General features: G+C 40.8%; 2 protein-coding genes, 1 non-coding gene and 1 pseudogene across 9 annotated transcripts in view; 1 reads left to right on the forward strand and 3 right to left on the reverse strand.

The window, feature by feature from the left end:
• The window catches only part of TIA1 (TIA1 cytotoxic granule associated RNA binding protein), a 29,282-nt gene extending 23,833 nt beyond the window's left edge, over positions 1 to 5,449 (reverse strand). For 2 of the 7 annotated variants that reach the window (XM_087823618.1, XM_087823617.1), the window contains exon 1: positions 5,229 to 5,444. In XM_087823618.1, the coding sequence (XP_087679744.1) occupies positions 5,229 to 5,254 (26 nt within the window). In that variant the 5' untranslated portion in view covers positions 5,255 to 5,444. Of the gene's footprint in view, positions 1 to 4,551; positions 4,657 to 5,228 lie in introns of those variants that run through there. The other 5 variants (XM_016202620.2, XM_016202619.2, XM_087823623.1 and 2 more) reach the window with 3 other exon arrangements.
• A 344-nt stretch (positions 5,450 to 5,793) lies between these two features.
• On the reverse strand, positions 5,794 to 5,864 carry TRNAG-CCC (transfer RNA glycine (anticodon CCC)). Its single transcript has one exon. It is a non-coding gene; the product is annotated as a tRNA-Gly (tRNA).
• Positions 5,865 to 11,747: 5,883 nt separating this feature from the next.
• Positions 11,748 to 13,801, reverse strand: LOC107529211 (elongation factor 1-alpha 1 pseudogene; annotated as a pseudogene).
• A 129-nt stretch (positions 13,802 to 13,930) lies between these two features.
• On the forward strand, positions 13,931 to 23,920 carry PCYOX1 (prenylcysteine oxidase 1). Its single transcript, XM_087823616.1, has 6 exons — positions 13,931 to 14,091; positions 15,153 to 15,359; positions 16,351 to 16,525; positions 21,797 to 22,008; positions 22,344 to 22,496; positions 23,094 to 23,920. Exons 1-6 carry the CDS (start codon positions 13,980 to 13,982, stop codon positions 23,750 to 23,752), a joined length of 1,518 nt encoding a protein of 505 aa, XP_087679742.1. The 5' UTR covers positions 13,931 to 13,979; the 3' UTR covers positions 23,753 to 23,920.
• Positions 23,921 to 25,805: the final 1,885 nt, after the last annotated feature.

The following is a 25,805-nucleotide window of genomic DNA, read 5'->3' on the forward strand; positions in this document are numbered from 1 at the left end:
GATGAGGGAAAAGCTCTTCTTTACAGAAAAATGCCAATCAATAAATTTAGACAGACCACATTAAATTAACTATGTGTAAGCCCTCTGGATATTATACCATGAGTATTTGCATGATGCCAAAGTTATCACATAAATCACTTAACAATCTTGAAGGGAAAACCTTATCTTAAAAATGAGAGCTTCAGCCCTGGCTGGCATGGCTCAGTTGGTTGAGCATTGTCCCATGCACCAAAAGGTCACTGGTTCGATTCCTGGTCAGGGCACATGCTCAGGTTGTGGGCTTGATCCCCAGTAGGGGGTATGCAGGAGGCAGCCTCTCTCACATTGATGCCCCCCTTCCTCTCTCTCTAAAATCAATGAAAACATATTTTTTTTAAAAAGTGAGAGCTCTGGCTGTTTTACGACTCTGACCCAGTGATCCAACTTTAAATCATTTTATAGGTGGACAATGAGACATTGTGTGTACACTATGAATTATACAACATCACCTATGAAGTAGTCAACTCAAAAAGGTCTAACTTTAATCTAGTCAAGCTTAAATTTAGTTGAAGTTTACAGCATATTGGCTATATAAAACAATTACACATATCCAAATATGGGATACTGTATAAGGCAACTTGTTTGATCTCTTAAAAATGTTACTGTCCTTAAAAAAAGTAAAAAAGGGGAGGACTGTTCTTGATTTAAAAGGGCTTAAAAGACACTGACAACCAAATACAATAAATAATACTTGACTGAATCTTGGATTGGGAAGAATAGCCTTTTCTTTTTTTAATTTTTTTTTTGGTTAACCCTCACCTGAAAATATCTTTCCATTGCTTTTTTAATTTTATTTTTAAAAAATATATCTGTGTTTTAAAATATGTATCTTTATTGATTTCGGGGGGGTGGGAGAGAGAAGGAAACATCAATGATGAGATTCACTGATCGGCTGCCTCCTGCATTCCCTGTACTGGGGATTGAGCCTGCAACCCAGGTATGTGCCCTGACTGGGAATCGAACCTCCATCTCCTGGATCATAGGTCAATGCTCAACTGCTGAGCCACGTCGGCAGAGCTAAAAAAAATAGCTCTTCTTTTTTGATTTCAGAGAGAAGAAGGAAGGGGGAGGGGGAGGGGGAGGGAGAGAGGGAGGGAGGGAGAGAGGGAGAGAGAGAGAGAGAGAGAGAGAGAGAGAGAGAGAGAGAGAGAGAGAAATCAATGATGAGAGAGTCATTGACTGGTTGCCTCCCACACTGGGGATTCAACCCACAACTAAGGTACGTGCCCTTGACTAAGAATCCAACCCGAGACCCTTCGGTGCGGGGGTGGTGGTGGTGCTCTAACCATTGAGCCACACCGGCCAGGGCAGGTATAGTGTTTTTTTTGGCAGAACTTTAATAAATGTAGAAGGAATGAGGAAAATTACCATTAAAATCCCAAGGCATGCCCTAGTCTGTTTCAATCAGTGGTTAGACCATCGGTCCAGGGACTGAAGGTCCCAGGTTGGATTCCAGCCAAGGGCACGTACTGGGTTGTAGGCTCTATCCTCGCCACCAGTCAGGGGACATGCAGGAGGCAACCAATGGACCTCCCTCCCTCCCTCTCCCTCTTCCATCTACTCTCTCTGAAAAGCAATGAAAAAAAAAATCCTCAGGTGAGGATTACAAAAAAAGAAAAGAAAAAAATGGCCCTTCCAGGGTGGGGTAGGGGGGAAAAGGAGAGTGGGGATGGGGGACATCTGTAATACTGCCAACAATAAAAATATATATATTTTAAAAATGGCTCTTCTGAAAATTTAATTCTAACAACCTATGTACTTTGATAAAGCTAGATAACCTAGTGAGAAGTGCACAGGAAACCTGAATTTCAGGGAACCTGAATTTTATAATTTACTCTTTGCAAAATTGTCTAAGATTTTCTGAGAAATATTTTCTGAGCGACATTAACTAGTTTAAAGAAATTAAAGAAAAATAAGCTGCTTTAAAAAGTACTATGGGGCCCTGGCTATGTATTTCAGTTTGTCAGAGCATTATCCTGATATACCAAGGTTGCGGGTTGAACTCCCAGTCAGGGCACATATGAAAACTAATAAATGAGTGGAACAAAACATGTTTCTCTCTCCCCCTCTCGCTAAAAATAAATAAATAAATAAATCACTATGGTCTGTATTGCCTTCACATTTGTTCATTTGATGTAAGCTCCAGGAGTCTCTATCAATTAAGTCTACACACAGCTGTTTAGAGAAATGCTCTTTGGAGGAAATTACAGAAACTACTTCTCTCAGCCTTAGATACCATTACAATAAACTACAAGTGAGTTATATAACATTTTCATATTAAAGAAATCAAAGTACAAAATCTCTTTTTCTTCCTTGTGCTAATAAAAATACCCCATTACACTGGTCTTTTCTTTTTACCAGTAAGTTAATCACTTATATATAGCAAAAGTAGGCATACAGTTTGAATACGCTAATATTTATTAATTATTGTATTATTTCCATATGAAATGTAAACCTACTTTTGCATACACACACACACTATACACCCAGCATCTTAACTTGACTATTAAACAACTGTCTACTCTTCACAAAGGATAGCCTGTTGCAAGATACCTGAAACCCTCTTATGTTATTAGCTAGCACCACCTCTACTTGGAGATGACTATATATACAAACCAGCCTGAACAAATTTACCTAATACTATGCCTGAAGATATCCTAGAGACTCATGCTCTCAAGACTGTTCTCATTCATATTTGTATTTTGCAATAAACTATCATTTTAAATGACCAAAATTACACATTTGTAAATAAATCTACTTATTGTTGACTTCATTCTCACATCCCACATCCAACCCACTGGTAATTGCTGTTGCTCTAGTTTCAAAATGTCTCCAGAATCAATCCACTTCTCACAATATATTTCCAAAGTACTGCTGACAAGAAACTGAATACTGGCAATCTCTAACTTAAAAAGGTGATGCTGAACACTCATTTGTTGCAAATCAAGGCATATTTTCTGAGCCATTTAGGTACCACAGGTGACACCAAGATTCAGACTATATCTTACGCCCAAGAATGAGTAATATCTGGATTCACTGCTTGGAACTGTACCAGTTTTTAAATCAAATTTATTGACCATTTACCACAAACTAGATACTGTGCTAAGGACATATTAAAAGCCCCTGACTTCCAGGGTCATTAGAACAAACATTTTATATTAAAAGTAAAAACACTGTTGGGAAAATTTAGGGATTAGCACCTACTCATATTTAATCAAGACTGGGCTCAATGGTAGAATGGTAGCTTTGGTTGAAGGCTGTAGAAGCAAAGGAGATAGTAGGACATCTATGTTAGAGTTTGGACTACTTTGGGAAAAAGATTCTTGGATGGGGTGTTCTAATGAGGTACACATTGCAAAGTAAGTCCTAAGTGTTAAGAGCTAAGAGCTGAGGACAGAAGAGTTGCAGAAATATAAACAAAAAAGTATGACCTTGGGTGACTTCAACTCTAAGCTTAGCTTTTCCTCAGCTGCAAAATGAACCCATTTACCACATAGTTCTGATGAGAATTAAACAAGCAGGGAAAGCACTTCACACAGAACCTGGCAAATCATATGCACTCTTAAGTATTTGTTGAACAAAACTTCATTATTTCTCCTGCAGTGGCTGGTCTCCTGTCCCCAAGCTATTTAACTGCTTTTGTAGACTGGCCGGAGAAAGCTGAAGTTATCATTATTTGATATTCCCAAACCATCATGATAAAAAGGTTAAGATCCCAGATATTTCAGGCAGTTTCTGAAATTAAAAATTTTGAAATAACTTAAAAATCTTAAATGTGAAGACATTATAAGAGATGAGTAGTGTTTAACTCACTATACTTCTGGCTATCATACTTCTGGCAAAGCAGCAAGAGGAAAAAAACGGTTTCCATAAGCTCTAGGGGGCTGTTTCCTAGAGAGTATTCACCTACAGATATAATCTTTCAAAAAACAAAGGTCACGCACTAATTGCTGCATCCTATAAAAAGATACTTAAAGTAACTAACATTGTCAGATAAACTAGCAAAAAGTTTAATCTATTAAGAAAATAGTGTGACTACATTTATCATGTAGATTACAAAACAGAAACTTTTGGTGGTGAGAAAAAGAATTGATTACATTGTACTTCATAACAACTGTAATGTCTAGAGAGTTGCAAAAAGAAACCTAAAGTTCTACATTTAAGGCACAGAATTCTAAAATTGCCAGTACTTTAAGAATATAACCCAAAAGGTATGTAAAAACTCAGGCTTTTTCTTTTCCAGAAAAGCAACAATGACAGAATCAACTCATCAGACGATACTTTGAAAAAACAAAGGAGGATGTTGTAAAGGAAACTGCACAACAAAGAAAATACCCCAAGCTGAGATCATTTAACATCAACTGTAAAAATTCTCAGAGGTTACTAAATATGTTAAGGCATTTATCAACTGTTTCATAAAAGCTGCCTGCTCCTTCAGCAACATGTCAATCATAATAGTAGCAAGCGATGATAAAAAAGCATCATGTCTACTTCCCCTCAGTTGATATATACCTCCGGGTAAGATTTCCATTTTTCAAAAGCAGTTTCAAAATCCTTAGGGTGTCCGGTTTTAGGCTTTTTGGTCGGGGGGTCGGGGGAGGAAGTGCTATAGAAGGGAAGCCAAAGAGAGGTTAAAGAAAAATATTTGGCTTTTTTTTTTTTTTTTCCCAGATGGCAACTGCGAGAATAAAGTTTACCTCACTGAAAATGAGTACAAGCAGCCTCAAGAGAATTTATGAGGAAAAACCCGAAGAGTTTCAGGAGAAAATCAAAGTAAAATTAAAGGGAGTCGACTGTAAAGATCAAAAGAGGTTAATGAAGAAGCGGGGGCGGGAAACAAAAAGGAAAGCATGGGACAAAAAGAAGGTTCACCGAGTTCTAAAATGAGGTTTGAATGAAAGTCTCTTCTCTAGGCCTGAGACCAGACTGTAGAGGGCAGGTGGCGAGGCCAAAGGCCACGCTGTGGTGTAAAGTGAAGGGATTAATTCCGAGGGTTGAGCCCCACTCCCTCCACCTCATCCTCTCACAGCCAGGGTCTCGGTCGCTAAGCATCCAGGTGTGCTCTAAGGAGAGGAAATCGTGAGATCGCGGAGTCCACTGAGGACAATAGGCTGGGGAGCGGCGAGGGGCCGAGGCCTCCCTGTGGGACGACCACCATCCCGCCCCCCTCAGCGCTGCCTCAGACTCACAGAGTCTTGGGCATCTCGTCCTCCATGGCTGCTGCTGTCCCGGCGGCGCCTCTGGGTCCAGCTCCCTACCCTTTACTACCTCCCAAAATGTCTGAGTGGCTCTAGCTGCAGAATAGCGGGATTTCTCCGCTGACCGGGGGTTACTCCGCCTCCTTCTCCGGCGGCAATTACACTAAACCGCCCGGCCCAGCGCGAACAATGAAGCCCCAATACAAGATGGCGGCGAGCCGGGAGCCCAGGAGCAGCCAGCGAAGTTACCGGGACTGCGCAGGCGCAGAATAATCTTGCACTTTCAACCTTCCGGCCGCCAAGCGGCACCTCAAACCATAGGTTCACTTGTTGCGCAGCCGCCTCTCCATCCGACATTAGGAATGTTTCCGACTGCGCAGGCGTAAGGATTAACTATTTTCAGGAAATGACTTTTTGCCTTTTCTCTCCAGGTTAGAATGTTGCCAGTGAATTATGACATAGAAATTTTCATAGAAATTAAAATTTGTAAATGTTTCCAGAGGAAGAAAGATTTATTAAACGCTTCACATTGTCTCGTGGCGGGAGCAAAAGGGACTGCGCCGCCCGGGAATCGAACCCGGGTCGCAAGAATGGGAATCTTGCATGATACCACTACACCAGCGGCGCTGTTGGTAAACCTCCTCGCTGAAATGTTCTAGGACTAAATACAAGCAAACGTTCGGTCCCAGGGGAGGAGGATTTGTTTAGTGACTTAAAAATAAAAGTTTGAGGGTTTATAATCTGCCAGTTTTCGTTGATAAAACAAATAATTTTTCTTCTCTCATCCAAGTACAATTGAATGGATTTCCTATTTTTCTGTACAGAAAAGTCTGAATTAAAATGTTTTTATTTAAAAAAGTAAGCGTTTCCAAACAAACATAAACTCATAGACAACAGTATGGTGGTGGTTACCAAAGGGAAGGGGGTGGGGAGGTGAAGGGTAAAGGGGGTCAAATATATGGTGAGGGAAGATTTGACTTGGGGTGGTGAGCACACAATGCAATATACAGATGATGTATCATAGAATTGTACTCTGGAAACATATAATTTTATTCTTACAATGCCACTCTAATAATTTTGATTAAAAAATAAAAATAAAAAAGCTATAATTTATACCTATTTTTTAAAAAGTAAGAATTTCACTAAGAAGACTTTGTCTTGGTTGTGTTAACCAGAGGTTTGAGAGCCAGGAAAATATTTCCAGATCTTTTCTGAATTTTTCTTTTTATTTGCCTTTTTGTGGTATACTCAATGTACATTGGAAAATATTTTTAAAATGACTATTTAATGCAATTCAGTGGCAAGAACCCTAAAACCAAATGAGTCAGAAGATCCATAAATTTCAGTCCTCTTTGAGAGGAGGCAGAAAAATAAGGGCTCTGAAATATGGTTGTGTACTCATTATGAATTTTGTGCTGAATTTCATAAGTTACGTGGAATATTTTTTAAACGTAGGCGAATGTGTGCATCCAAAAATATGATGTACTCTTTGAAGTAGTTCCTTTAGACTATGATACTTTTTCTAAAAAAAAATATATCTTTATTGATTTCAGAGAGAGGAAGGGAGAGGGAGGGAGATAGGAAACATCAATGATGAGAGAGAATCATTGATCTGCTGCCTCCTGCACCCCCACGCTGGGGATCAAGCTTACAACCCGGGCATGTGCCCTGATCGGGAATCGAACTGAGATCTCCTAGATCCATGCTCAACTGCTGAGCCGTGCCCGGCCAGGCAAGGCTAGATACTTTTGAATTTCCACTTTCGGAATTGTCTTTAGAATTTGTGGCACATTTTTTGGATTTTATTTAAAGATATAAAATATTAGTTGTTTGAGGATGAATAAGACAATTGTTAATGGTGGATAGTATTTTCTAAGAGCTTTTTTATATAACTCACATATCTTACAGTTCATCCATTTAAAGTACAGTTTAGTGGTTTTAGAGTATTCACAAAGATTGGCAACCATCATTATAATCAATTTTAGAACATTTTCATCACTTCAAAAAGGAACCCCTTATCAATTAGCAGTCACTCCCTATTCCCCACCCCGCTAGTCTTCTGACTCTATAGGTTTGCCTATTTTAGACATTTCAAGTAAAGGGAATCATGCAGTAATGTATGTGGTCATTTGTTACAAGTTTCTTTAATTTAGCATTATGCTTTTTTGGTTCATCCATGTCGTAGCATGCATCAATACTTTATTCCTTTTTTTACTAAAATAAAATTCCATTGTATGGATATAACAGAAGTATTTTTTAAGCTTTAAAAGCTTTTTTAGACCTTTATTATTTTATTTATTATCTATTACATTTTTAATAAAGTTTTGTTGAAAACTTGATTAAAGTTGCAAAAGTAATACATGTGACAAGTGTGACAAGTGAAACAATATAGGTAAATAAGGAAAAGATTAATGATTCCCTCATTCTCCCTCTCTTGAGGTAATTAATGTTAACAGATTAGTCTATAAGCTTCCACATCTTATTTTATATATATACAGGTGCACATGTATGTAAGTACTTGGGGGTTTTTGTTATTTAAAAGAATGTGATTATGCTATGGATATTACTTTGCAAGGTTTTTTTTCTAACTTAAACTTACATTATAGTTGTTTCCAGTTCAACTAACACAGGTCTAATTCATTTTTAAAATAATTGCAAAATAGTCCATAGAATGAATGTGCCACAGTTTATTCAATGGTAAATTGTATTATTGACCATAAATAGTATTGATGGACATTCAGGCTACTCCTCCCCCCCCACTACAAACAATGTTGCAATAAGCATCCTGGTATGTATATTTTTATAACTGATCCTTTTATTTCTGTAGAATAGTTTCCCAAACATTAGATTTCTGAATTAAATAGTATATCTGTATATCTTAATAGGTAATTGTTTTTAGAAGGCTTTAGTCATTCACACCCCCATCAACAACATTTGAAAGTTGTTTCCTGCGATTTCTATCCACTCTACCCCATTTTCTTCTGCAGTAAGATGTTATTAGTCTTATTAATTTTTGCCAATATGATAGATGAAAAATAGTATCTTCTTGTTTTAATTTTCATTTGTCTAAACTACTGTAGTTGAGCATCTATTCATGTGTATTTTTTGACCATTGGCACTTGCTTTCTTTTTTATTAATTGTGTATTTGTATACTTAGTCCCTATTTATACTGAGTTGTTTACCTCTTTTTATCAATTTGTAGAGCTCTTTGTATGTTCGTGATATACACCACAACCTTGTCTGTCACATTAGTGGCAAACATTTATCTCAGGCATTATTTTTAAAAACTTTTAAAATTCTCTTTAGCCATCTGAAAATGTTTGTTTTATGTAGTCAAATATGTTTATATATTCTTATAAACTCTCACCTCTGAGTTTCCTGTCTTGTTTAAGACAGAATTAATATCATTTAGACTATTTAGAATAAGAAAGAAATGAGATCGGAGGAAGTAAGATGGTATAAAAATGAATTTCTTCAAGGCAATTGCAAAGAAGAAAAAAGACATGGAGCAGAGACAGAATTATAGATTTGAGTGTTGTCAAAGATAATCCAGACACTAAAGTTTAAATTTTAATCACAATATACTATTACAATGGGGAAAAGCGTAAACTGAACTTTGATTTGTACAGAGGTTACTGGCCCTTTAACGGGAGAATGAAGAAATAGGGAGGGGGTGAGTGGGGGCTCAGTCAAGTCTGGGAAGTGAAAGATCACAAAAATTGAGAAGTGGGAGGATGGGTGCTTATCAGTTAGGCTCCTACCATCCCACGGAGACTGGGACACAGGGCTCTATCTTCATGTGTTGGGTGGAGCAAACAGTAAATTATTTTGGGAAACTTGAGTGTTCTTTCGGGCACTGTAAGGGGAACTAGGGTTATCCCAAGGAAGTGGCTCCGAGGTGTTAGAAACGACATCAGTGCTTTGTTCCAGACTTTTACAGGCCAAAGTTGAGGCCTAGTCATGAAGAGGGCTCAGAGGAACCGGGTTAGAGTTTGGCGGAGGGAATCTCAGCGTTTTGCTTCCTAGAGACTGCTTTTTTGAACACCACCCTTGAATAAGTGTTTGTTACATTACAATATTGTTACCATTCATATATGAGGTAATATTTCCCCCCCATGATTTTTTAAAAACCTTTTTGAGTTTCAGTAGCAGTATTATTTTAAAGAGCAAGAGTGCAGAATAAGACAGCCTTCGATCCACCTCCCACTTCTCCCACTTTGCAAGTCTTTTTTACACCGTCTCTTTACTGTGTCCTCTCAGTAAACTCTTTCCCAAGGTTTCAGTAGCAGAAATGAAATTTTCCAAATATGACACTTGTGTTAAGGTGATTTACATCATCAGTTCTAATCAGCCAACAGAAATTTATTGAGGGCCTAGTAGGCTTAATATACTTAGCTGTTGTGGGCATAATGTAATTTGAAAATGGGAAAGCAAAAGGCACACATAGTTTAGTTCTTTCTAATTTCTAGATAAAGTGCAAAAGAGGACTTAATCTTCATATTTTCATGTTCGTGAGTAGAAGTGTTTATTTCTTGTACAACTTACATCTTGTTCCATTAACACTTCCACTCCCCCTTTCTTACTCTGCTCCGTTGGCCTCCTTGATGTTCCTTAAACACACCAGACATTCTTCTTGCCTGGAAAGCTCTTTCCCCAGATATCTGCCTGGTCCCCTCCCCTCACTTCCTCCAAGCTTTGCTCAAATGCCATCCTACTCAATGAGGCCTACCCTGATCATCGTATTTAAAATTGCAACCCATTCCTACCCCTCATACCCCACTCTATATATTATATAATTTACTTATTTATTCTAATTATCATCTGTCTCCCTTCACTAGAATGTCAGCTTCCTTAAAATAAATATTTTTAAAAATCTGTTTTGTTCACTGATTTTTCTCATTCACCTAGAACATTTCCTGCCATTTAGAAGGAACTCAATAAATATTTGTCCAATGAATGAATGCTTTTGGCACTGAATTTTCTACTTTCTTTCTCCAAGTTCAACCTTTCTTTCTTTTCAGTATTATTTATTTTTCCTAGAATCTGGATACAATTAACTGTAGCAAGACAATGCTCAATACTATTTAAGCCTCATTTTCGATTCTTTAAACTACCTCAGTATTTGTAAATGTGAATTCACATTCCAGTAAAACTGGAAAACTAAAATTGACACACCAACAAATTTACTCAATATTGATGTAACTACAAAATTTTATATGTAACATGTGGACTTTAATATAACAGAATTTGGCCTTTACAAACTAGTTTACACATAAACGAAGTTATTCTTTGCTTATTTGTCCTAACCTATTTAGTGTTGCACCAACAGACTCCCTCCCACAGCTTTTACTGTGTAAACAGATTCCTCCCCTTACAAGAAAGTGAAAAAAAAAAACAAAGTTCCCATCCAGAAAAAAAAACCGTTAATAGGATTATCCAATTATAAAGTACCAGCAGATATAACACCAGAAATAGGTTATGGGCACTGATTTTTCTCATTCACCTAGAACATTTCCTGCCACTTAGAAGGAACTCAACTATTTGTCCAATGAATGAATGCTTTTTGCACTCAATTTTCTACTTCCTTTCTCCTAAGTAGCATAATAGAAAGTTACAGTGTTGACCAAAAGAACACACAGGTTCAAGGCTGTGGGTTTGATCAACCAATGAATGCAAAAATAAGTGGAACAATGAATCAGTGTTTTTCTCTCTCCCCTTCTCTCTCTCTCTCTCTCTCTCTCTCAAATCAAATAGAGAGAGAAAGAGAGAGAGAGGAAGAACACACAAGTTTCTCATTGTTTTAATGGGTCTCAAAATTTTGTGACAGTCCTGGCCTGTGTGGCTCAGTTGGTTGGGGGTCCTCTGTGCACAGAAAGCTTTCCGGTTTGATTCCTGGTCAGGGTACATGCCCAGGTTGCAGGCTCTATCTCTGGTAGGGGGTGTGCAAGAGGCAGTTGATTGATGTTTTGCTCTCACATTATGTTTTTCTCTCTCTCTCCCTCTCCCTCCCTAAAAAAAATAAAATAAAAATAAGAATTCTGCGACAGATTTTTGGTGAAGTTGTTTCCACTGAAAAGTAATGATTTTAGCCTGGCTGGGCATGGCTCAGCGTTTGAGCGTTGACCTAGGATCCAGGAGATTGAGGTTCGATTCCCGGTTGGGGCACATGCCCGGTCTGCGGGCTTGATCCCCAATGACTCCCCCATCATTGATTTTTCTGTCTGTCTCTCTTCTCTCCCTCTCCTTTCCTCTTTCTGAAGTCAATAAAGATATATTTTTAAAAAGTACTGATTTTAAAAACTAATAAATTAAAAACTGCCACACACACACAAACACCCCCCCCCCCCAATGGCCCACAAAACATTCTCCTTTCCTTGTGAAGGGTTTACAATGCATTGTAGTCATTAACCAGTCTTTTACTATTAAACTTAAATGGCCAATTAAGACAAACAGTTCTGAGATCACTCTTCCACCACTAAAACTGGGGTGGCAGATATTGGGGATAATATTCATTTAGACTTCTGAGCTTTCTGGGCAGGCTTGGTGACTTTGCCAGCTCCAGCTGCCTTCTTGTTCAGTGCTTTGATGACACCAACAGCAACTGTCTGTCTCATGTCACCAACAGCAAAACGGCCTAGAGGAGGAGAGTCAGAGAAGCTCTCAGCGCACATGGGTTTGCCAGGAACCATATTGATGTTGGTAGCATCACCCGATTTCAAAACCTTTGGGCCATCATCCAGCTTTTTCCCAGAATCACCATGGATCTTCTTCAGCTCAGCAAATTTGCAAGCGATATAAACTGTGTGATAGTCCAGCACAGGCGCATATCCAGCACTAATTTGGCCTGGATAGTTCAGGATAATCACCTGAGCTGTGCAGCCTGCTGCTTCCATTGGTGAGTCATTTTTGCTGATCAGTGGGAAAGGAAAAGACTCATAACATCGTCATGCTTAACAGGTAGATTTTGACAAGTTATGAGTCATCCATATTGCCATGACGAAGTTCTTTGACTGACATGTTCTTGACATTGAAGCCCACGTTATCCCCAGGAAGAGCTTCACTCAAAGCTTCATGGTACATTTCAACAGACTTTACTTCAGTTGTAACGTTGGCTGGAGCAGAGGTGATCACTATGCTGGGTTTGAGGACACCAGTCCTCCAGTCGGCCCATGGGGACAGTACCAATACCACCAATTTTGTAGACATCCTGGCGGGGCAGAGTCAGGGGCTTGTCACTTGGGTGAGCTGGTGGCAGGATGCACTCCACAGCTGCAAGCATTGTGGTCCCACTGGCATTGCCATCTTTACGGGTGACTTTCCATCCCTTGAATCAGGGCACATTAGCACTTGGCTCCAGCATGTTGTCGCCATTCCAACCAGAAATTGGCACAAATGCTACTGTATCAGGGTTGTAGCCAAATTTGTTAATGTAATTTAACAATTTCCTCATATTTTTGCAGGCTATAGGGCATTTTGTTACCACCAACAATCAGTTGTTTTGCACCCACTGTTTAAGCCAGAAGGGCATGCTCATGGGTCTGCCCATTCTTGGTGATACCTGCTTCAAATATATCAACACCAGCAGCAACAATCAGGACTGCACAGTCAGACCGAGATGTGCGCGTAACCATTTTTTGATAAAGTCTCTGTGTCCTAGGGCATCAGTGATGGTCACAGAATACTTGCTGGTCTCAAATTTCCACAGGGAGATATCAATGGGGATACTATGCTCACGGTCAACTTTCAGTTTATCTAAGACCCAGGCGTACTTGAAGGAGCCCTTCCCCATCTCAGCAGCCTCATTCTCAAAATTTTCCATGGTTCTTTTGTCCATCCCACCACAGTTGTAAATCAGATGGCCAGTAGTGGTAGACTTGTCAGAATCCACCTGTTCAATCATGACGATGTTGTTATGAGTCTTTTCCCATTTTGGCTTTGATTTAGTGGTGGTTTTCACGACCCTAGTGTTCTGGTGGCAAACCCATTGTGAAAAAGCTTCAACCTTTATTTTATTAAACTTATTTTCCTTCTACCTAGACTGTTCATCTTCATATACTGATTTTTATTTTCTTTTTGGGTGGCTGGGGTATTTTAGTTACAGAAACGGGATCGCATAATACCTATCACTCAGCCACCCTTTTTCTCACTGAACAAACTAGGACAATAGTTACAGGTCCTACATTTTTTGAACGCCTGCGTAATGTCCTTGGGATGTATGGTTACACTACTTTTTCAGTCCCTTCACCTTGTACCAGCCTATCCCAGGTCGCCCTCATTTTTCCTTTCAGGTAACATCATTGCCCATTCATCTCTTACCCAACAAGCCCCGGGAACATAGTGATCGCTCAGTAAGTATTCGGAGCTCCCCTGGTCTGTTTTGGACAGGGATTCGCTGTGTGCATTGTTTGAGAGGGAGCGATCAATGGCACAGAAGAGGACCCTAGTGAAGAAATAAGGTGTTTCATCCAAACAGATGGGGAGGAAGGATTGCTGGGTGAGCTTCCTCGGGTACCTTTGGCGTCTCCCTGAAGAAGGGTAGGCTTTTCGGAGCTCCTGGAGGCATAGGTGGAATTGGGGCGTCAGGGACAGAAGCCGGCAAGGGGCGGACCCGCGCAGGGCTCCGAGGGGCGGGGCGGCGGAGCGGGCGGGGCGGCGGAGCACGCGGGGCGCGCGGACGTGCAGCCGCGGGCTGCAGCTCAGTCGGGCGCGCCGGGGCTCCCGAGTGCTGCGTGTTGGGAGACATGAGTCGCGCTGCCGGGGAGCTCCTCTCTTCGCTTCTGGGGCTGTGGCTGCTGCTGTGCAGCTGGGTGTGTCCCGGGAGCACCGAACTGCAGGCCCCGCCAGATAAGATCGGTAGGCGACACCGGGGCGGCGCGGCAGGAGGCGCGGGAGTGCGCCCTGCGCCGGGCGGCCGCCGCCGAGCGCCCCAGGCCCGGCGTCCGCGACGCCCGCCAGGCCGCGGGGGCCGAGCCCTGGCGCAGGCTGCGATCTTCCCTGTTCGCGGCTGTGTCGCTTTCGGCGCCCGAGAGCCCGTGCCTTCCCCGGTGTGAAATGTGCCCACTTGAGGAACGGACCGTTGAAGGGGGACCCAGGCGGGCGGGCAAGCGGCTCCCGAGCGTCCCGCAGCCGCTGGCTCGGAAGCCGCTGGGAGGGGGAGCCCGAGCGCCCTCCCGCCGCCTGCCCTTGCGGCTCCTTCGGGAGGACAGTCTTCTGGTTTGTCTTGGAGCCACGGGTCTCTTACGTGCTGCAGATGACAGGCACGCGAGGGCTCAGCACTGCGGGCGGCGAAAACAAGCTGACCCCGTCCGCTCCCCTTGCGGGGGCGCGACCCGCCTCTGCGCCCGCCCGCGCCCCGAGGCCCCTGCTTGCAAAGCTGAGATAATCCGCGCGCTCTCTAGCTTCAGTCGTTTGGTTTTTTTTGTTTTTTGTTTTTTGCTGTTTGTTTTGCTTTGTTTCTTATTCCCTTTAAAACTGTTCTTTGGGATAATTTACCTGCCTTAATGAAACAGCAAATCTAGGCAAAAATGGCGGCCACTTTGTTTAAAATGCGTGCTGGAAAGACCCACCTCCTCTGTTCCCACGAGTTGGGCACGAAGAAGGTTGTGCATGCCCATTGGTGCCTCCCGAAAAAACTGTGAGAATGTTTGGGCATCTGGCAAAAAAAAATAAAAATAAAAAAATCGAATGTCAATTTGTAAGTTAATTGACTGCCGCTTTTGTCTGGGGGCAGTGCTTCTGTCCAGATTCAGAGTTCTGCCTTCACTGCAACTGTCACTGGCCTTCCCCTCTCCGCGCTTCCCTAAATTGTTGGTAATAAATAGCCTTCAGTAACATCTGTTATTGCTTAATGGCCTTTCAAACAAAACCCACAGAACTGGTCAGAGGGAAAGAAACTTCCTTTTTTCACCCCATAGCGATAATTGGAGCTGGAATTGGTGGCACTTCAGCAGCCTATTATCTTCGCCAGAAATTTGGGAAAGATGTGAAGATTGACCTGTTTGAAAGAGGAAAGGTGGGGGGCCGACTGGCCACCATTACTATACAGGGGCAGGAATATGAAGCTGGAGGTTCTGTCATCCATCCTTTAAATCTGCACATGAAGCGTTTTGTCAAGGACCTGGGTATGTAATTTGGTCTTAGAGCTATGGAGCTTTCTGTGTGACCATCCATGAATATGTTTATCACATAGGGAACTGAAACTTTTCCACCTTGTTAATTGTCTTTTACAGACAAGGCAGTGAAACTAGTTTCCTCACTTTCCTTCTAGCAGTTGGCACTGCCTTAGTTAGGAGGCACTCTCCTGTAATGGGACACCAGTATCAGCATCTTAAGTTATCTGGAATTACAACCAAGAGGTTGAGGGGGTGGGGATGGTTGCTGTTGTCCTTCTTCAACCTGTGGGTTTCTGTTGAATCAAAGAATCAAGTTAGCAGAAACCTAGTGTGCTCATTTTATAGCTGGGAAAATGAGGCCCAGATGCTTAAAGTGTCAGGCTTAAAGTCACTCACAGCTGTGGGTACAGACATGTGCTTAGAAGCTGGGATGTCTGGTTGACTACTTCCCTACCAGCAGAGGAGCTGGACTGGTTATGAGGGAGATCAGGCAGGCCTCTGCAGGCCCTTCTCTCAAGGAATATTGGGTAATATTGGCCTCCTTCCAGTATTTGAAATACTGGAAAAGAGTATTTGCAGAGGACTAGGATACCTCCTTTGGGTGCTTCCTGAACCTCTTTTTTTCCCACTAGGGCAAGTATATGCCAGCAGCAATTTATGCTGCAAAGATTCATATCTGACATTTCTGTTTTTAAGTTGAATTCAGTTGGTAGTCTGGCTTTTTCTTTTGACTTTTTAGTCTCTTCGGACTAAAAATAGCCAGTCTAATTTTGATATATCTGCATGACCCATCTTTTAGAGAATTTGCTTTTGAACAGTGTAGTGAGTGTATAGTGTATTGTATCACTATTCTAAAGATAGAGCTCCTTTGATATATCTCCTGAGAACTGGGGGAAGCCCAGAATTCACTTCAGAGAGTGTCCCGCAATAGCTTCAGATTACCTTTCATTTGATCAACATAGAAACTACTGACTTGGCTACCCTTTCTCTGTTTTTGCAGGTCTGTCTACTCTTCAGAGTTCTGGTGGCCTAATAGGGGTCTCTAATGGAGAGACTCTGGTATTTGAGGAGAGCAGCTGGTTTATAATGAACATAATTAAACTAATTTGGCAGTATGGATTTCAGCCCCTTCGAATGCACATGTGGTTAGAGGATATATTGGACAAGTTTATGAGGTAATTTTTTTCCCTTCCCATTTAACCTAATGATCATTAAGAACTATGGTTTCTTGGAACAGTTCTCTACCTAACTGCAAGGCCTATTTGTTAGGCAAAATGTTTTAAATAAAATATGCAGACCATTTATTCACTTGAAAATTGAAAGGGTAGTTTATTTTTGCTTTTGAAAATGTATTTCACAAATGCTTGCTTAGTGTTGCTAGACACTCTTAAATGCTCTACAAATATTAACTTCTTGAATTCTCATAACAGCTCTCTAGGTAGGTACTATTTATTAGCTTCTTTTTACAGATGTGAAAGGTGGAGGCATGGAGAAGTTTCAAGTGTGCAAGTATATCCACCTATTAGTGGCAGATCCAGAATTCCTACCCCGGCAGGCTGACTCTAGTCCTCACTCTTAATCCTTGCGCTGTGCTGGTGTTATGTATCAGATGAATGGGGTCATGTGTGCAAGAGCTTGTAGAAAGGATCAGAAAAATGAGCTTTAATTGCGACATGATGTTTTAGTGAGCCAGCAGCATCCAGAGGTAGGGTATCAGTTCTGTGTCACTGGGGAGTGACAGTACAGGTACCTCTTTTTCTTTATGTTTTTTATGTTTTTCTGTATTTTCAAAATTGTCTCTGTGTATGAAAATACATTGTTTTGGTAATTAGGAAAAATAACAAAATAACCAGTTTAATTTTGAAAAAAATGCAACCTATTTTTTAAAGGCTGTTGGCATTTGCTAATTTTTATGCTTGTTTACTTTTTTTAAAAAAAATTATTGATTGGTTTTAGAGAGAGACAGGAAAGGGGGCAGAGAGAGAAAGAGATAAACAGATGGACAGATCAATTCGTTGTTCCACTTATGCATTCATTGGCTGCTTCTTGTGTATGCCTTGACCAGGTGTGGGAATCGTCCAGGCAACCTGAGGTCCTGTCAGCTGTGCTCGGACCGGTAACTTAGAGGCTTAAAATTAAATTTTGTTCTGAAAAAATACAGCTTTTTTATTGTGAAACCACAACCTTGGCATATGGGGATGATGCTCTAACCAACTGAGCTACTGGCCAGGGCTGGTTTACTATTTTAGTGTTACAACGTAATGAAATCATTAAAAAGGTAAAACTTAAATGTCATATGTGCCTGTTATGTGCCAGGCACTGTTCTAGGTCCAGAGGATGTACAACCTAGAACATGCCCTGCCCTCAAAGAATATACATTCTAGTAGAGCGAAAAGCAATAAACCAATTACTAATAAAATATGTAGAGGCACAGGAACCTGGGGCTGCAGGCCACCTGAGGGAGGTGGGAGGGTGGATGAGGGGATGGGGTGTATCGCTGCAGTTGGTCCCAGGGCTCACCACTGGAGAGTTGTGCCAGGCAGCGCGCAGGCCCGCAGAGGCAAAGCAGCCGCGGCTGAGAGGAGATGGGCCACACGCTGGGGTTGGCTCCCATGGCAGAGGCGCTGTGAGCCAGCAGGCCCTGTGGCTCAACCGGGTGCAGGCAGGAGCCGTGGTGTGGGAATCGTCCAGGCAACCTGAGGTCCTGTCAGCTGTGCTCGGACTGGTAACTTAGAGGCTTAAAATTAAATTTTGTTCTGAAAAAATACAGCTTTTTTATTTGAGACAAACCACTTTGAAGACTGAGACCATGGGGTTTTATATTTGAGGGTAAAGGCAATCTTTGCGAAAGTCTGTATTTTATACAGCTAAAATGTGAATCCTGAGACTGAATCTCTAAAGAGCCTGTACAAAGGACTAGATGTTGATGAAGCATTAACACCCAGTCAGCCTGAAGAGTCTCAAATGGACCCTGCAACTGAAAAATCAAGGTGGCAGTCCACTATGGGAAATAGAGGAAAATGGATTAATACAAGAGTGCTGTGATAATATACAACCAAGACAGGGTTCTTTTAACATGGATTTCATGAAATGAATGAAGACAACAGGTTTCTTACCCAACACAAATGGACAGTGGATTTGACTTTCTAGATTTTTTTGTATCATTAAAATAAATCCATTTTTGACATTTGAGGATGAAAGATGGCACATTAACAGAGATGACAGTTTGTATGCCTGGAAATTTTTTCAGTTTGATTTGTATGAATATGACCTTGTGGAGTGTTAACTTTAACGCTTAAAAAAAAAAAAAATATATATATATATATATATATATATATATAGAATTTGTGTAGAGACAGGCAGTCACTTTTTAAAGAAGGTAGGTGGCATGCTGCTACATGCTCAGGAAAATGGCATCATTTGTAGTGCCACTTGTATGTATCATTTTTTCTTTTTTAAATTTATTGATTTTAGAGAGGAAGGGTGGGAGAGAGAGAAGTACTGATTTGTTGCTCCACCTATTCATGCATTCACTAGTTGATTCTTTTTTTCTTTTAAAATATATATTTTTATTTTTTAAAATATGTTTTTATTGATTTCAGAGAGAGGAAGGAAGAGGAAGAGAGAGATAGAAATGTCATTGATGAGTCATCGATCAGCTACCTCCTGCATGACCCCTACTGGGGGATCAAGCCTGCAGCATGGGCATGTGCCCTGACTGAGTATTAAACCATGATCTGCTGGTTCATGGGTTGACGCTCAACCACTGAGCCACGCTGGCTGGGCAAATTTTTATTAATTTGAGAGAGACAGAGAGACTGAGAGAGAGAAACATTGATTTGTTGTTCCACTCATTTATGTATTCGTTGGTTGATTATTGTATGTGACCTGACTGGGAATCGAACCGGCAACAACCTTTCAGTGCACAGGACAATGCCCAATGAACTAAGCCACACTGGCCAGGGGCCTAATCTTCCTATTTTATTTACTTTCCTCCTTAATACTTATCATCCTCTAAATTATGTAATTTACTCACATTTATTTAGTTTTTTATTACCATTTCCCCAACTAGAACACAAGCTCCATCAGGGCAGGGTTTTTTTTCCCCTATGTTGTGTTGAGCTCTGCATCTTTGACATCTAGAACACTGAAGTTGATGCTCCATAAATATTTGTTGACTGAATAAGTGAATGAATAAATAAGTGCAAAGAGGTATACAAATGTAGCTTGAGAAGAGAAAATGCTGTATAAGCAATTTGATTAGCAGAAACTGCTAGTTACATGTCTAACTTTTTAGTAAATATGTATTCTAATGCAAGTAGTACTGTAAAACAGTTACAATGCTCAGTGTTTATATGGTGTATGCAGGCTCACGTCACCCTCTAGGAGGCCTTTACTTAGGAGGCTTGCTTGAGTGGGGTTGGGGCTCAGGTGGGAGAAGGTGGGGAATAATTTTTTATAACATCATATGTAAGTTATTTTTGTCATGCTGTTAGCCAGTGGTCACTCTGTACATTAGCCACTCTTCATTTTATGAGATACTCAGTCTATTATTTTTCTAAAGAACTGAGTTCCATCTTTTCCCAATTTCCTAGGACCTAGAAGCCAAATGAAGTGGTTAGAAGGAGTTACTTTAGTTTCTCAGTTTTGGCACTTATATTATTTTTTCCCACAAAATACTTTGTACACTACACTGGTAGACAGTAGGTAATGTTAAAATGGATATGACATTGTCGCCTGCTCTAAAAATTTAGTTTATTTTGGAGAAGAAGGTTGATGTAAAACTCTCTTCCCTTGATCACTGATAGAGATCTTTCTTTGACACTTATTTCTTCCTTTTTTCTATATACTTTTTATGCATGTAACTTATTACCTGTTCCTAACTGTAAGCTTCTTGAGGCAAAGGAACCATGTCTTTCTCATTTTTGTATCACTTGCTATCTGAAAAATTATGTATTGAATTATGTTTGAACTAATTTATGTGGACATTCTTTTAAGTCCATAAAGTTCAGAGAAATGTCAGGTGGCATTTTCCAAAAATTATATCATACAGTGTAGTATCTAGGTGCTGAATGAGTGGCATGAGCAGCACGGATGCTAAGTTTTATGGGACTTTTGGAGACATCACTGTAGACTGAGAAGTTGGGCAAAGTTTTGCAGAGGAGGTGTGATTCAAGCTCTGAAGGAAGTGTAGCTGTTCTGTGTTTAGGAATGGGAAGTGTATTCCAGTGGAAGGGAAGAGGCAGTACAGTGTTGGGGAGTAATATGCAGAGCATATTTAGAGACCAGTGAATGGGTCAGGTGTGCTCAAGTGGAGGGCGTGAGTGTGTGTGTCTGTGGGGGGATGAGGGCAGAGGGGGCAAGTTGTGCTTGAGCCTTCTACTTGCCATAAGATTTTTCTTATTTTAAAAAAAATTTTTAAATTGATTTTTAGAGGGAGAGGGAGAGAGAGAAACATTAGTGTGAGACTGAATTATCTATTGGCTGCCTCCTGCATGCCTCTTGCTGGGGATTGAGCCCACAACTCAGGGCAAGTGCCCTGACCAGAAATGGAACCAGCAACCTTTCAGTGCACAGGATGGCGACCAACCAACTGACCACACTGGCCAGGGCTCAACAAGTTCTTTTAGTACTTCTACTTTGTTTCTTTATCTGCACTTAGAGCAAAGGAATTAGGGTTGATGAGTTTTGCTCTAAAATCTATGATTTAAGGAAAAAAAAGTCAGGACTTTATTTAGTAAGCAGTAGTAGGCAAGATGTTTTTGAATAAGTGGGTAGATTACAAAATAAAAAAGGTATTTTAGGGCTTGTGGGAGATTTATTGAAAGAAACTAGAAGCAGGTAGATCAGTTACTCATTTTAATAGTTTGAAAATAAATCCTGACTTAAAATCAGGAAAATGAGAATGAAGTAAAGAGAGAGACATTGGAAAGATTGATAAGGTTTCCTTCTTGGGTGGGAGAAGCAGAAAGGAGAAGTGAAAAAGTTTCAGTTTGAAACTGAGTGAACTGAGGATGACATGTTGGATGTTAGGTGTGTCCTGTTGTTTTTGTTTGGGGTGGGGAGTGGGTGGAGAGCATCTAGCCTGGTGAAAAGATAAAGTTACAATTTTAGACAAGTCTGAGTGTTACTGGAAGTTAAAGAGATGAATGAGAACAAGGCATACCCACTTCTGTAAAGGTGTTCCCAGTGACCAAATCAATGCAGAAGAGTATATACAAAGGACAATGGACTTCCAGAGGAGGCAGCGGGAGAGGGAGGGCTAAGAGCTTCTGGGATACCTGGGTAAGACGGTGGCTGAGGTGCATCTCACATGTTAAGTAGGAACTCATCAGAGAGACATCTGAAAGTCAGTTTGAGTCTTACGATGCCATTTCCCGTCTTTAAGCATCCCCTTACCCCTGTCTTGTTTGGTGTTTAATGGCCATTTTTCTTTTTTTCAAAAGGATCTACCGCTACCAGTCTCATGACTATGCCTTCAGTAGTGTAGAAAACTTACTACATTCTCTAGGAGGGGACGACTTCCTTGGAATGCTTAACCGAACATTTCTTGAAACCTTGCAGAAAGCAGGCTTCTCTGAGAAATTCCTCCATGAAATGATTGCTCCCATCCATAGGCTTAATTACGGCCAAAGCACAGGCATCAATGGCTTTGTAGGTAAGCCAAGGCTTGGAACAGTTACAGAACTGGTTCACAGAGGGGCATACCTGATATTATGGTGACTCCTGACCTAAGCCATGCATTGGAGAAGACTTCCTTTCTCTGGGAAACCTCAGACATTGTTGGCAAAGTTGTGTAAATGTAGATGTGCATTTTTATGGGGAGAGAGTCCTTAGAATGGTTCTCAGCTGGGTGACATTTTGTCTCCAGGGCAAAATTTGGCAATGTGTGGAGACATTTGGAGCAGAACTCACCTAACTGGGAAGGGAGAGTGGGTGGAGGGCTTCTTACACAGTTAAAATTAAAGTACATTTTTTCCCTACTGCTGACAGGGGCAGTTTCACTATCTGGTGCTGATTCTGGCCTTTGGGCAGTAGAAGGTGGCAATAAACTTGTTTGCTCAAGGCTCCTTCAAGCTTCCAAAAGCAACCTTATACCTGGCTCAGTAATGTACATAGAGGAGAAAACAGGGACCAAGCAGACAGGTGAGCTTGAATTTTTATTTTACTGTTCCCGATTTCCCCTGTAGAAAATAATTGCTCAAGGAAAAAAACCTTTCTTCCTCTGTTTCTCATTCAGCTCCAAATGATGGAGTTTTAAATTGTATGTGTTGTGCCATGTGGAAATATTCCCAGATGTACTCAAGTACAGTTGCATGACTCCTTGGATTTAAAAAATGTCATTCTTAAAAGTAAAAATTCCTTATTTTGTACTTATTGACAAGGTATTATTTTTATTCTAAGTAGGAAGTTGGCCTCAGTTTGAGACAGTTATCTAATGGGTAAAGTTTTTTTTGTTGTTGTTGTTTTTTAGAGAGAGAGAAATGTCGATTTGTTGTTCCACTTATTTATGCATTCACTAGTTGATTCTTGTATGTGTTCTGACCGGGGATAGAAACTGCAGCCTTGGTGTATAGAGACGATGCTCTAACCAACTGAGCTACCTGGCCAGGGCTTAAAGGATACAGTCTTTAATTCCTTAGGATTATAAACTATTAAGAAGGTATAGAATTATTTTTAGGAGGTATAAAATATAGTATGTTAGAAACACTAAAGAAATGTATGCTTACTTATTTCTTCTAGGAAACCCCACAAAGATGTATGAAGTGGTCTACCAAACTGGATCTGAGACCCGTTCAGACTTTTATGACATCGTCCTGGTGGCCACTCCATTGAATCGAAAAATGTCCAATATAACTTTTCTCAACTTTGATCCTCCAATTGAGGAATTTCATCAATACTACCAACATATAGTGGCAACTTTTATTAAGGGGAAGTTGAATTCAACTACTTTTAGCTCTAGAGCCTTAGGTGAATTTGATCTCAGTACAATCTTAACCACTGATAATTCAGATTTGTTTATTAACAGCATTGGGATTGTGTCCTCTGTAAGAGAAAATAATAAGCCTCAACCATCAACAGATGGAGCTTTTGTTTGGAAGACCTTTTCCCCGGAAATTCTTACTAAAGAGCAAATATTAAAGCTCTTTTTGTCCTATGATGATTCTGTGAAGCAGCAATGGTATGCATATCCTATCTATAAGCCTCCAGAGAAATGCCCCTCCATCATACTCCGTGATCGACTCTATTACCTCAATGGCATAGAGTGTGCAGCAAGTGCCATGGAAATGAGTGCCATTGCAGCCCACAATGCCGCTCTCCTTGCCTATCACCGCTGGAATGGGCACACACACATGATTGATCAAGAGGACTTGTATGAGAAACTGAAAACTGAACTATGAGATAACACTTTCATTTTCTCCCTTCTTCTGGTTCCAAATGGAATATCACTGGCAGAAACAAGACTCAAGCAGAGATGATTTTGAATCAGATAGTTTGCCATTATTGTTTAACAAGAGTAATTCCAGTGAGTCATGAGAAAATACAAGGGTCTAAGTGTGAAGGTGTAACTATTGCATTTATGCTATCTCCACATTTTTTTTTGTGTGTGTGTGTGAGTGTGAGATTCTGAGAGTATGTTTATTAAAGCTGAGGATAGTGAAACAGAGGAAGGACTTGGGGTAAAAGAAGCAGCAGGAGAGAGCCTAGATGGTGGTCTGCTTTGGTTCCCTAGAAATGTTATAGGAAAGAAGTGAGCCAAGGCGGGGCTGCTGTTAGCTCACTGAAAAGTCAGAGAAAGGGGGCTTTGGAGACAAGGTAAGGGGGTTACCCCTGGACAGACTGCTGCTGCCCATTGCTCCCCTGATTGCAAGTCTTATGGGGACCCTTAGAGTTTAAGGGAGAAAAGTAAAGATGCAAGCCTAAGAGGGAAGAAAGGCATGGGTGTACTCTGGAGAGAGCCTGTTCCAAAATTTCTTAACTCTTCTTTTAATATCCATCAACAGTGTTTTCCAAACTTGTCTGATCGTAAGAATTATCTGGAATTTGTTAAACGTAGTATTCCCTAGCTCCTCTGGAGATTCTGATTCAATAGATCTAGAGGTAAGGCCCTGAATTTTGAACAAAACTTTAGAGCATTTTAAGCTGAATACTTGAGGAAGAACTTAAAAAGACACACCTTTTAGTTGGGGACTAGTTCATGGGAGCTGGTATCTTATGCCTGGCTGCAGTAATTTATACCGTTTTCAAAGTAAATGTACCCATGATGGAAACCTTGAAGTTTAGAATGTTCTTTTGATTGCTTCTGTCTTTTCAGGGGTGAAATTCAGAAGCCTGAGTAGTATAACCTTAAGATGTCACACAAAAATCTCCAGTAAAAAGAAAAGCAAATATAGGCTACTGATTGAAGAAATTGGCATTCTATTATCAAAACCTCAGCTATGGAGCTTTTATTTATTTATATATTTAAAAAATATTTTTACTGATTATTTATAGAGAGAGGAAGGGAGAGTGAGAGAAAACATCCATCAGCTGCCTCTTGCACGCCCCCTACTGGAGATCAAAGTTTGCAACCCGGGCATGTGCCCTGACCAGGAATCAAAGTGGTGACCGTTTGGCGCATCAGATGCTCAACCAACCGAGCCATAAAGGCCAGGGCTCACCTGTGGAGCTTTTCAAAATAGGGATAGGCCGGCATAGCTCAGCGGTTGAGCATCCACCTATGGTCTAGGAGATTGTGATTCGATTCCTGGTCGGCACATGCCTGGGCTGCGGGCTTGATACCCAGTAGGGGACCTGCAGGATCAGTGACTCTCTCATCATTGATGTTTCTGTCTCTCTCTCTCCCTCTCCCTTTCTCTCTCAAATCAATAATATATATTAAAAAAAAAATATATAGGGATAGACCTCCCCACCCCCCACCCTCACCACCCCAAATCAGAGATTCTGATTTAATGGATTGAGGATAGGACCTCACCATTGTAGCTTTTAAAAGTTCCTGATGTGCATCCTGTGTTGAGAATCACTGATTTTGGCGTCTAAAATGTCTCCAAAGGGTTTGTAGTGCCTTAAAAGTCCCAAGAAATCCAATCCATTTTCAAAGCAGATTCATTTTGTGAAGAATGATTTCTCAATGAGAAAGTATTGACAGTGTAACAACAGAGGCAACCTAGATTATTCCAGGGCAGTTGACATGAGGATATTCAGCATGACACCATACTTGATCAAATCCAGCATATATTCAAACTTTAATGTTAAATATTTATTTTGTGCTTTTTGTTGTTGTTGTTAATCCTCACCAGAGGATATTCTTTCCACTGATTTTTAGAGAGGGTGGGAGGGAGGGAGGTGGGGAGAAACATTGATGTGGGACACATCTACCGGTTGCCTCCTGAACTTAGATCCTGTAACCCAGGTACATAACCTTGACTGGGAATTGAACCTGAGACCCCTTGG

The sequence above is a fragment of the Miniopterus natalensis genome, chromosome 13, assembly GCF_054644295.1.
Source record: "Miniopterus natalensis isolate mMinNat1 chromosome 13, mMinNat1.hap1, whole genome shotgun sequence".
Taxonomy (NCBI): Eukaryota; Metazoa; Chordata; class Mammalia; order Chiroptera; family Miniopteridae; genus Miniopterus; species Miniopterus natalensis.

Excerpts from the sequence above, each read along its gene's own strand:
- PCYOX1 (XM_087823616.1), top strand. The coding sequence starts at position 13,980 with ATGAGTCGCGCTGCCGGGGAGCTCCTCTCTTCGCTTCTGGGGCTGTGG. Across the intron at positions 15,360-16,350 it reads GCGTTTTGTCAAGGACCTGG|GTCTGTCTACTCTTCAGAGT; the intron begins GTATGTAATTTG and ends CTGTTTTTGCAG. Across the intron at positions 16,526-21,796 it reads ATATTGGACAAGTTTATGAG|GATCTACCGCTACCAGTCTC; the intron begins GTAATTTTTTTC and ends TTTTTTCAAAAG.